The following is an 11,606-nucleotide window of genomic DNA, read 5'->3' on the forward strand; positions in this document are numbered from 1 at the left end:
TACGTATATGAATTCTTAATAACAATATAACAGAAAGTCATTTAAATGCAAATCGTTTTATTTTGTATTGGTTTAGCCCTCACATCAAATAGATGGATAAAACCATGTATTTTGACGGAAACTGCCATTAATGATGTCTTGTGAAATAAAAACAATAACTTAAAATCACCATACACAAAATAAAAAAAACGCCAAATGGATTATGGATTATTAGATATACAAATTATTTTTGATTCAGTTAGTAGTATCAAAGTTAATGAATATATTTTTATTTAAGGAATAATGATATTGTTTATATGTTTTTACTTAAAATAAAAACCAAACAAACCAATAAATTAAAATTAAATCTGGATTGTCAGCGTTAAAATCGAAAATATATGACGGATTATGTCTCAATCAAAATAGCTGAATTCCTGCGAAAGTGCCACCTCTAGTTCGAACTTCTGCTCCAGAGCAGTGCTGTAATCGCAGTTATCGCAGAGGTCCACCTCCAGCGTGAGAATGTAAACAAAGCAGCCAGGTGGCAACGCTGCAACGACATACCCTTTAGATAAAGTACATAAATAATTGGCAATTCCCGTTTGTTTAAGTTAACAATAATAGAAATAGGCCATTGGCGAGCACAAGCAGAATGGCTGATCGGGCTATCAAGCTGTTGGTGATCGGGGAGAGCGGCGTGGGCAAGTCCAGGTGGGTGTATCATCATATTTTGGAGTCCCAAGTCCATGGAGAAAACCAACTGCGTATATAACTAAAAGTTTGCGTCATTTGTTTTCTTGTCTTCCGCCTTCCCCCCTAAAATAGTTTAATCCGTCGCTTTGTGGAGAACAAGTTCGACGATAACCATGACGTCACGATCGGCATGGACTTCAAGAGCAAGGTGATGAACGTGGACGGGATCGACTACAAGGTGGCCCTCTGGGACACGGCTGGAGCAGAAAGATTCCGCAGTCTAACGCCCAGCTTCTACAGAAAGGCCTTGGGCGCCATCCTGGTGTACGACATCACGAACAGGGACTCCCTGGTGAAGCTGGAGGCTTGGCTGGCCGAATTGGACAGCTACAGCGACAACCCGAACATAGCCATCATTGTGGTGGGCAACAAGATCGACCAGGAGCGACTGGTGGACCGTGAGGAGGGGCGAAAGTTCGCCCGGAAACACAGGGCCCTCTTCATCGAGACCTCGGCCAAGTGCGATCAGTTCGTCAGCGATGTGTTCAAGGATATTGTGGAGAAGGTGGGTTTCAATCAACTGATAGATGTTTCTATCAAAACGATCATAAAGCGGTTGCCCCCAATTGCAGAGCAAAAAAAAAATAGCCTATCTTCTCCATACCTAAGAAACATTTTAGTAATTTTTGTATTAAAAAATATTTTATAATTATGTTAAATAAGATCCGTTGATGCTTGTTATGTTAAGTTATTTTGGTTACCAATTCCAAAATGCCATTTCAAGAAAACGGAGCAAAAAATTTTAAGTTAACTCACTAAACAGTCGTCGTGTTCTTTCTTTCAATGCTGATATCTTTGTCAATTTTGTTAGGATCGAATTTTCAAGAACGTAGTTATACTTAAAAATATGCAAACAATTGTTAAAATAAACTAATTGACTCTGGTAAAAATTCTAATCCATTACAGATTGTCTCCTCCGAGTACTTCAATAATGGCAATGGCTCCGCCGGTCTGGACATCGCCAGCGATCGGAATCTGGAGGAAAGCGCTTCCACGTGTTATTGTTGATATACGGATAAGGATTTTCTGCGTGCTTTTGTCAAATTTATATCGTGTATTTATCTAATCGTTTCAATATCACTAGCATAAAGTCAACCTCAACGTTCACGTCGTCTACTCTACTCTCTGATCAGGGATTGAAGTTATCTACTTTTAATTTGTTTTATCTTGATTCTCGTTTAGGAATCTGTGAAGTGGGCAATATTTAAATAGACTGTTCTTCAGAAAAATTCTTTATTTATGAAAATTTCGATTTTATTTAAAACTCTTTCAGTTGTTTATAAATCTTTTGTAATACTCTGTATTTATTATTATTAGACCTAAAAAGGATAAGATAAGTTTAACGATTATAATATACGATTTATAAAATCTTGTTTGCCTTTAAAAATTTAAATTGAACTTATTGAAAAAATATTTTGTATTGCTATTATACTATTGACTTTCAGGATTATTAATCAATTTTAGAGAAACGTAATTGTTTTAAATGGAATTTCCCAGATAAGCTTGCAATACAAGTTAATATTTTTTGCACAATTGGAATTCTAAAATCACCTTAAATAATGTGTACATTGTTTTGAATAATGACTTTGATAAGAAACTTCAATTTAAAATGTTTATATTTAAGAAAATACTTGGCAGATTAATTTTCAAAGCTAATCTTACCTTTAATTTCTTCCAACACAGTGGAAATGATCAGAGTTAAGCACATATGGTACATAACATCAAACATATTCTCAGGGTTTCTCTGTTTCGTTATTAAGAACTTGCAAAACTCCCCTTGCGAAATCAAAATTCAAGTTTGGCGTTTTCTTTTCATTGTTTTATTTAAATGAAGACAGTTTTTTGTTTGCGCTCGTTTCGAAAGAAAGATCTGTTGCGAAGTACCGCAACAAAAAAAAGGGGGAGAATTGGATTAGAAACCAACCGAAATGTACATTGTACATGGGCTACAATTTTTGTTTCGTTAATGTACGGCTTTCTTGACTTGTTTGTTTCTGCTGGTGTGATTTTATAAGTGAGTTTAGTGTGTATTTACAGTAATCGATGATTAATATTAGCAATTAACGCTAACAAGGTGGTAATTGAGAAATCATTGAGGCTGCGCTTGGCTTCCGATTTTCAAACTCTTGCTTTTCATAAATGTTTCTTTTGATCTCTTTTGCACGAAGAAGAAGCTTAGAAAACAAAGCTCGACAGTTGGCGGCCACAATTCTTGAAGCACGCCCTGTATGTACAAATTTGTAATCATCCGTAAGAGTAACTTAGAGTCTATTCGCGCAGTTGCTCCTCCTTCGATCCCCCGATCCGCACCCGCTCCCGCCCGGTTCCCCAGTTGCCCAGATGAGGGGCACTTCTACATCCTACTTCCCCGCAATGCCGCTCTTCTTGGCGTCCAATTCGTAGATGAGCAGTCGCCACATCTTCACCACAAACACCTCAGCCTCTTCGTCGAGTACCTAAAGATTCCATTTGAAATAGAGGGAGAAGGGAAGAGTTTAGTATCAGTTTCAGGTGAAAATATCAAAGTGAAATACAATTGCGGTGCGCATAATAGCACTTGTTAGTTATTAACTATAATTCGAAAAGCTACAATCTTTAAGCGAGAAAGCCACACACAGATAACTAAGTCTATAAGGTTTAAAGTCAAAATATTCAGTCTTAAAAGGGCACACAAGATGCTAGAACTTTAAAAAAAACATTTTTTCATTTTTAAAGTATTCTTTAAAATTTCTATTATGTTTTTGTCAGTATTTTAAAAACCTAATTTTCTTGAATTTACTTTTTCAGGCAAGGCGGGAAGAAAAAAAACTACTTTAATTGTCTGAAAGTCTTTATATAGTGTGCAGTCCACCAGTGGCTACCTCCAAAAATTGTTTATATTGATCAATTTTCATTTTTTAAGTTTATAAACTTTAAAAACTAAAAAAAATTGTTTTTTTCTTTAACAGATTAATACTATGTTTCTATCTTATGTTTCATTATCTTCAGCGCCATTTTTAAAAACCAAATGTTTTTTTTTTCATAGTTTCAAAATGTTTTGTTTTTTAAATTCAATAACTTGTAAAATATATTTCCGAAATTGAAAAATTATATCAAAATGAACTCTAATTTTTAGTGCTATCATCGGAACTGCAACAATCTCACAACCGGAACTCACCATTTGCACATCGTCGAGGATGCTTTGGGGCGGGCTGCCGGCCAACACTTTGGAACATATAAAGTCCACCAGCGTCGGCTCCGGCTCACCGATATACTCGATGATTTTCTTATTGATCCATGGACGTATTTTGCGTTCCATTAGACCGCTGTCAATCTCGTTGCGGTCAAGTTTATAATTAAATAGCTCCTCCTTTTGCGTGGGAATCCTGTCAATAATGCTTTTTATATGCCGCCGTTTTTCATCATACACCTTTGCACCATTCTCATCCTTTTTGGTGTTTGTAGCGGCAGCATCTGCGCTACTGCTCGCAGATGCAGCTGCCTCATTCTTACCATGTTTGCTGTTGCTGTTATGTTTGTTGCTGTGGCCACTGCTGTTGCTGCCGCTGCCATTGTTCTTGGACGTGGCTGACCCGGAGCCACCGGATCCGGAGCCACCAGAGCCCGATCCCGTTGCCGAGGAGGAGCCGCCCGCCTGGGCGATCTTCTGGCTAACGGCAGCGGCTGCAGCGGTGGCCGCCGATACGGCGGAGCTCTGGCGATCCGCCGAGCTGCTGTTGTTGTTGCCGCTGCTGCTGTTCGCCGCGGTGCTGCTTGGATGGGCGGATGGTGTGACGTTGCTCATGTTGTCATCGTAGTCTGCGAATGCAAAGGAATTGGCATTTGAAAAGGACTCTATTTACAAGGAACTCTAATTAAACCAGGGACTACAAAATCGTTCACCTATACACTTCCCTCGAAATGTGTTTTGTTTTTTTTTTTCGAAAAGCGTTCTTTGTGAAACTTGAACGTATTCCCAAGTATTCTATAGTTCATGAATAAATAAAAGCAAACTAAAAACCATCTAATACATAAGTCTACCCTATCTTATTGCATAGAAAATGGAAAATTCCTAGAAACAATTTAATCCCTTGTATGCAAATGTCTAGCATTTCTAGAGATGTGTCGACGACACTCACCTAGCGGCACCAGCTTGCGCTTCTTGGGATTGATATTCTCATCGTTGTCGTCGTCATTGACAAACACGCCGGTGGCCTCGAACTTCTTCTTCTTGAGGTTGTTGCCCAGCGTCAGCGAGATGAGGGGCATGGTTATGGGCGGCGTGGCCGAGGGCAGGAGGGCGTCGTGTCCCGATCCCTGGTCATTCAGCATAGCGTTCTGCGTGGGCGTGTGGATGTGGGCCAGGGAATCGCGCGACTCGCTGTTCTGCCTGCTCAGACTGTTCGACAGGGACTTGTTGTCATTGTTGTTGTTCTTGGCATAGCCACTGGCATTGGAGGCTGTATCGGCCATGGAGCCGTGGTCATCGTTCGATATGGAGTCATCATTCATGCCGGCCATGTCCGGATCATAGCTATCCAGCTGCTGGTGGCTCTTCTGCCGCTGGCCATCGCCACCGCCTTCTCCCGCTGCCGAGCCGGCCTGCTTGCGCTGCTGGTGGACCGACGACGCAGTGGCCGACGCCGCCGCCGTTGTTGCCTCCAGATTCACATTGATCAGGATGCGCGGCTCGTACAGCTTCTCGATCTCGCGGCGCGCCTTTTCGAACTCCAGCGACGGGTTCTCGTACTCCCCGCTGAAGAACTTGGTCTTGAGCTCGATCAGCTCGTCGGCCTCCTTCTCGCGATCCTTGGAATCGGCATCGGCCTCGCGCACCCTTTCGGCCAGCCGCTGCTGCAGTTCGCGGCCACGATAATACAGTGAATCGTCGCGCTCATCATCGTAGTCCTCCACGAACTCCTTCAGTCGCTTGGCATCGCTTTCGCGCTCCTCCTGACGCAGCAGCTCCTTAAGGCGGTACTAAATAGAAGAGAAGGAACCAAGAGGCGTGTTAGTAGTCAAGTATCTACGATGGGAGGAATCTAACCAGGTGGTTCTTTTTCAAATGCATAATTATTTAACAATGATGCAGTTGAAAAATCATTTTTCTTGTTTTGTTTCGACAAGCCAAAAAGCTACTATTACTTGGACCTGCTGTTTATTGATTATCTGTCCAAAGCTGTAGTTAGAGGCTTACCTTCTCGTTCTCCTTGGCCTTGCGCTTCTCACGAATCTCCCAGTTGGACAGGCGCTCCTGGTAGGCGGCCTCCTTCTCGCGCGCCTTCTTCTCCGACTTCTTGCGATCCCGCAGCTCGTCCTCCATCTCCTTTTCGCGGCGCGAGTCCCGCACAGGCTTGAGGAGCTTCTCCTCCCGTTCCCGCTCGCGTTCACGGTCCCGCTCACGTTCCCGCTCCCTTTCGCGCTCCCGCTCGCGTTCCCGCATCTCGTTGCGCTCCCGTTCCCGCTCCCTCATCTCGTTGCGCTCGCGTTCGCGTTCACGCTCCCGTTCCCGCTCCCGTTCGCGTTCCCTCTCGCGCTCCTTGTCGCGAAGCTCGCGCAGCTCACGCTCGCGTTCCCGCTCGCGATCCTTGGAGCGGGACTTGGAGCGACGGCGTCGCGTCTCCTTGGAGTCGGAGCGGCGCGACTCCTTGTGTGAAGTGATATCGATGGTGGTGGTGGGCGGCTCCTTGCGACTGCTGCTCCTTGACGACTCCTTGGGCTCCTTAATGGCAACTGCATCCTTGGCGACAGCGGGTGCTGCCTCCTTCGCGATCTTTTCCGCCGCATCATTGGCTTCGGGGGCGGCGGACGCAGCTTTGGCGGCTGTGCTGGACGAGGAGGCGGAGCTGGAGCTGGCGGCTGCTGCTGCTCCGGACGAGCTGCTGGATTTGCTGGTCGAGGTCTTGCGCTCCTTCTCGCGCTGGTGCTTCTTGCGCTCCTTGTCGCGCTCCTTCTCCTTGCTGGCCGCCAGCTTCTCCTTTTCCTTCTCCTTCTCCAGCTCCTTGCGATGCTCGTCCTCCTCCGCCCGCATACGGAACTTGCCAATCTCGCTGCTGATCAGGTTGCGCTTCTCCTCCTCCAGGGCATTGTCGTTCATCACCTTGATCTTGATGTCATCCTCGCGGCGCGTCTTCTTATTGCGACTGGTGCTGCCGTACAGATCGGCGCGATTGCTGCCGTCGAATCCCTCGAACTCATGCTTGTGCTCCTCCAGCAGGTCATGCATCTGGCTGATGGCGTACTCGTCCTCGGTCTTCTCGTCCACCGAATTGGAGCGATCCCCGTTCTTGCACTCCTGCTCCTTGTAGTCCTCGATGAGCACCTTGTTCTTGGCATCCACCTTGGCCACCAGCTTCTTGCCATCGATCTCCATCTCACTGAGCAGGCGCACAGCTCGCATGGCGGCAATGGGTCCACTGCAAAGGGTCGAGAAACTCGGTTAGGTAAGACTAGATTCAAAAAGATTAGGGGAAAAGCACATTGGAAGACTGTAGCTAACAAGAAACCTTAACTAAACATTTAAACGAAGTGTTTCCTAAATGTATTTTGATAAATTCGTTTGAACAATGATGAAGAATGTTTGTTAGCTTCCTACTTTGGTAATTTTAATTTTATAATTTCTATAAATAAGCTTAGCTCTTTTATGTGATGTTTTAAATTATTAAAAGACTGTTGGATGTATTCTAAAGCTTTTAATTATAAATTAAAGGCTACTAAACGATAGCTATAACCTTTTCCATAGCTTTCTACGCGAGCTTAAATATTTGCATTAGTAACACACATTTTTCTTTGAAGTATACAACAGTTTAAGTAGTTTTTAACCACTTTAAAGGCTTTAAATTTATCATAAACATATTTGTCTCTTTTTTTTTTGGCTCTGTGTTGGTTATTAAAACAACTTATGAGCCAAACTTTGTTCTTAAGAAGGTAGAATTCTCGAAGGGGTTCCGATTTCCTTAAAGATGGGTCTATATATACATTTTGTGCTATTCTGGTGCCTCTTTCAAGCCTTGTATGGGTTCCTTAAACAATATAGATGCAAGACTAGTATCTAGAGTATTGAACTCTCGAAAGGGCTCCTATTCCCTGTATGTACATCTTTAGCTATTCTGGGCCTTCCAAAGTGTCTATATTCCCAGTTTTACCCACTCGAACTCGCAGAAGCCGAATGTGGAGACCCGCTTCCAGTTGATGACCACGCCGCAGCTGGCCAGGATGCGTTTGAGCAGCGCCTCCGGGACGCGTTCGCTGATGTTGCCCACGAAAACGGTGATGATGGGTCCGCGGAACTGCGGCTGTGGCTCCGGCGGACGATGGTACACTGTCGGCTGTGAGCTGATGGTCGCCGAGTTGCGGAAGTTCCTCGGTTGGTTCTGGCCCATGTTCTGCATCATCTGGAAAGTTGCAAGATGGGGATTAGAATAGGGACTTCTCCATGGGAGCCACCGTTGTGACCCAGAAAGCGAATGAGGGGTGGGAAAAACTTACGTGCGGCGGCGGTATGGATGCATTCATGTAGGGCGGCATGGGCGCCCGCGGCGGGTACGACATCTTGTGCGCTTCAATTCCGCCTGCGAATCCTTTGGCTCCTTAGGAAAACTTAGGTTTCGGCGTGCTTTGCAAAATTAAAGCCGACAATTCACACACACGCACACACACACACACGAGTGACGGGCACGAACGCACACACACACACACACACACACACGGACGGGGGCGCAAACGCCACACGGAGTGGTAAATGTGAGTGCGGATGTCCTGTTCTCTGATTCCGGATAGGGCCGCCCGCCAGGATCACTAAGCGGATCTCGGGTGGACTTTCCTGCGGCTACTTTAACTGCTAGATTTCACGGCGCGTGCTAAATCCACGCGTAAATTACCGAATCTCTCTCCTTTTTTTTCAGAGGCCGCTGCTCTAGAGATGAAAGCTGTCAAATAGCAAGCTGTTATCGATGGTGGCGTGTAAAAATTTATTTTGTTATCGGTTTGGCGGTAGGTGTGGCAACGCCGTTGCCGTTTCGATTACTATTGAGTATACATGCTCCATTTATCGATACTTTCTAGACGTAACCAGTGAAACAAATAATAATATTTATTGAATAATATTAGACAATGCGAGTGGGGCAGCTGCTCCACTTCCGGAGCACCGCCCTCCGGAGCTCCACCGCTCGGCAGGAGTACGTGCCACATCACAAACCCGCCGTGGAGGATGACATCCGGCGACTGGAGGATTTTCTTATGTCCAAACCGAATGTTTTGGTTTTGACTGGTGCTGGCATCTCAACTGAATCGGGTGAGTTCCTTGGATTTATTCTGATTATTGGATATAGCCTTCCTGAATTGGTTCAGAAACCGTCACTAAAACTATTCCAGATTGTGCTCTGAGCATTTCGGGATCAAAATCGCATTCGCCTCTTAAACGGTAAAAAAAACAGGGAAGGTCTTTTCAAAAAAATGTTTTTAAGTAGTTGAAACTCGAATTAAAGTAAAAAGTTGTTATATAAAAATAATAATAAATAATAATCTTCAATTGTTTCTGTATATTATTGTCAAAACTTGATATATAATTTCCGTATAATTTTATACATAAATTTATTATAGATTTAGGTTTATTACAAATGAAATAAATTAATTCACAGAATTAACTAATGATCGCTCAGGTTTATAAATTCATAGGAGATCAAGGATACAATTTTTAAAACGTATTTTGTAAAAACAAACAAAATACATTTTTTTAAATACAGCTTAAGGATCACAAAAATAAGCTAACAGTTGAGATAGTCTATTCAGGAAAAGGCCTTTTTCAATGCCAATCTATAAGAAATATAGAGAAATGAGGAAAAAAATGGCATACGATGTAGATTTCCCACCCTTAGCATCAAATGTCTAACCAAAAATCTAAAATATGTTTTAGGCATTCCCGACTACCGCTCCGAGGGCGTGGGACTCTACGCCCGGTCCAATCACAAGCCTGTGCAGCACATGGAGTTCGTGAAGTCGTCGGCGGTGCGCAAGCGGTACTGGGCCCGGAACTTTGTGGGCTGGCCCAAGTTCTCCGCCACGCAGCCGAATGCCACGCACCATGCGCTGGCCAGATTCGAGAGGGAGCAGCGCGTCCAGGCGGTGGTCACCCAGAATGTCGATCGACTGCACACGAAAGCGGGCAGCCGGAACGTGGTGGAGGTCCACGGCAGTGGCTATGTGGTCAAGTGCCTCTCCTGCGAGTACCGCATCGATCGTCACGAGCTCCAGAGCATACTGGCCTCGCTCAATCCGGCGTTCAAGGATGCCCCCGACATGATCCGGCCCGATGGCGACGTGGAGATCCCCCTGGAGTATATCGACAACTTCCGGATACCCGAGTGCACGCAGTGCGGCGGCGACTTGAAGCCGGAGATTGTGTTCTTCGGGGATTCGGTGCCCAAGCCGCGACTCGATCAGATTGCGGGCATGGTCTATAACAGCGATGGCCTGCTGGTTCTGGGATCCAGTCTTCTCGTCTTCTCCGGCTACCGCGTTGTTCTGCAGACCAAGGACCTCAAGTTGCCGGTGGCCATAGTCAATATAGGCGACACACGGGCCGATCATCTAGCGGATATCAAGATCTCCGCCAAATGCGGCGATGTGATACCCAAATTGTTTGACTTCCGTTCCTCGAAAAGTGCCAGCTAATCCTGGCTGTTTTTCTGTTGTATGTATGTACATAAATCTTGGAATAAATTCAGCTGTGGTAAATGTAGACATTCGTTTTATAGCAAAAACCATTCAATGAAAAGGTTATTTATTTATCTGTAATAATAACATTTAGCTTTAAAAAACCAAAATGGTTTTCATTTTATGTGTATTAAAAATATCAAAATCTGTAGGTAACGGAACTTTAAAATTCGAATTTTTAAAATTGGTGTACCCTTTAAAATTGTACACTTTCCTTTTTACCTAAAACCAACTTATAGTTAAATATTTACGCTGAAGAAGAGTACAAAAGTGTATTAAAAATATCAAAATCTGTAAGCAATCAAATTCTTAAAATTTTGCATTGTAAAATGTTTTTAAATTTATTATTTATAAGCAGTTGGCAACTCCGGCAGGGACCTGTTTTGATTTCGCGCAGGCTCCTGAAAGAAAACACAATATGCGACGCACTGACATGCTTTCGCAAAAAATATGGTTCTCTCATTCCCAGATTTTTACTCAATGGTGCTCTCCCATTGTTCTGTGAGCTAAAATTCCAGCACATCCCAACGGGAACCGGAAGATGGAGCGGCGGGAATGCGCACTTCCGTTGTTACCGGTCCTCTCACGTGAAATGTTTTTGTTTTTGCTCCAGCTTGCAGCTCTCTTTGCTCCATATTAATGAACCGCAATTAAGGCATCTCCCGCTCACACACACAAACAAACACATGCAGTGACAATTTTCACACGCTGCCCATTACCCCTTCCAATGCCCTCGCGCCTCGCCCCCACGCCTCTCACTCAGCTGATGGAAGGAGAAAGATGCGTAGGCCGCGTCACAATGGGCAAAAATTACGGGATTACGGATCACTGATTATGTTGCATTTCCCAATAGATAATTGTTAATTTTGGTGTGGAATAAATGCACACTGGTCTTAAAGTTTATTTTGCAACAGGACGTATGAGTGATATACTTAGGACCACCCTAATGTACGTATGTATGATGCCTCAAAAAGTATGCTATATTTTGCGTTGGTTAAACATCCTTATTAAGAACTAGTCCTTAAGCTAAAATTGAATACATTGAACTTATAAGATATGTAAATAGCTCTCTAGCAGGCAACCACATTAAAAGTCTGTGCCCACCTGTACTCCTTTCGACCACCACTTGACTTCCTACCCTACTTTATTTCTACGACGCGGATTCCGGGATTTGCGATAAC

The 11,606-nt window shown here is 44.1% G+C and overlaps 3 protein-coding genes across 4 annotated transcripts; 2 read left to right on the forward strand and 1 right to left on the reverse strand.

Annotated features, from left to right (window-relative positions):
- The first annotated feature begins 483 nt into the window (after positions 1 to 483).
- On the forward strand, positions 484 to 1,839 carry LOC128265005 (ras-related protein Rab-18). Its single transcript, XM_053000770.1, has 3 exons — positions 484 to 690; positions 805 to 1,237; positions 1,639 to 1,839. Exons 1-3 carry the CDS (start codon positions 632 to 634, stop codon positions 1,738 to 1,740), a joined length of 594 nt encoding a protein of 197 aa, XP_052856730.1. The 5' UTR covers positions 484 to 631; the 3' UTR covers positions 1,741 to 1,839.
- Positions 1,840 to 2,536: 697 nt separating this feature from the next.
- Positions 2,537 to 8,663, reverse strand: LOC128265000 (RNA-binding protein 25). Of its 2 annotated transcripts, none has more exons than XM_053000763.1 (6): positions 8,200 to 8,663; positions 7,861 to 8,105; positions 5,909 to 7,127; positions 4,851 to 5,691; positions 3,890 to 4,530; positions 2,537 to 3,188 (listed from the first exon to the last, which is right to left on the reverse strand). In XM_053000763.1, exons 1-6 carry the CDS (start codon positions 8,260 to 8,262, stop codon positions 3,093 to 3,095), a joined length of 3,105 nt encoding a protein of 1,034 aa, XP_052856723.1. In that variant the 5' UTR covers positions 8,263 to 8,663; the 3' UTR covers positions 2,537 to 3,092. The 2 variants fall into 2 exon arrangements, with proteins under 2 accessions (XP_052856723.1, XP_052856725.1); XM_053000765.1 differs by lacking the exon at positions 2,537 to 3,188 and having other exon boundaries at positions 3,896 to 4,097; positions 4,225 to 4,530.
- A 74-nt stretch (positions 8,664 to 8,737) lies between these two features.
- On the forward strand, positions 8,738 to 10,450 carry LOC128265004 (NAD-dependent protein deacylase Sirt4). Its single transcript, XM_053000769.1, has 2 exons — positions 8,738 to 9,004; positions 9,626 to 10,450. The coding sequence occupies exons 1-2, from the start codon at positions 8,824 to 8,826 to the stop codon at positions 10,381 to 10,383; spliced, it is 939 nt and encodes a 312-aa protein (XP_052856729.1). The 5' UTR covers positions 8,738 to 8,823; the 3' UTR covers positions 10,384 to 10,450.
- The last annotated feature ends 1,156 nt before the right edge of the window (positions 10,451 to 11,606 follow it).

The sequence above is a fragment of the Drosophila gunungcola genome, unplaced genomic scaffold, assembly GCF_025200985.1.
Source record: "Drosophila gunungcola strain Sukarami unplaced genomic scaffold, Dgunungcola_SK_2 000088F, whole genome shotgun sequence".
Classification (NCBI taxonomy): domain Eukaryota; kingdom Metazoa; phylum Arthropoda; class Insecta; order Diptera; family Drosophilidae; genus Drosophila; species Drosophila gunungcola.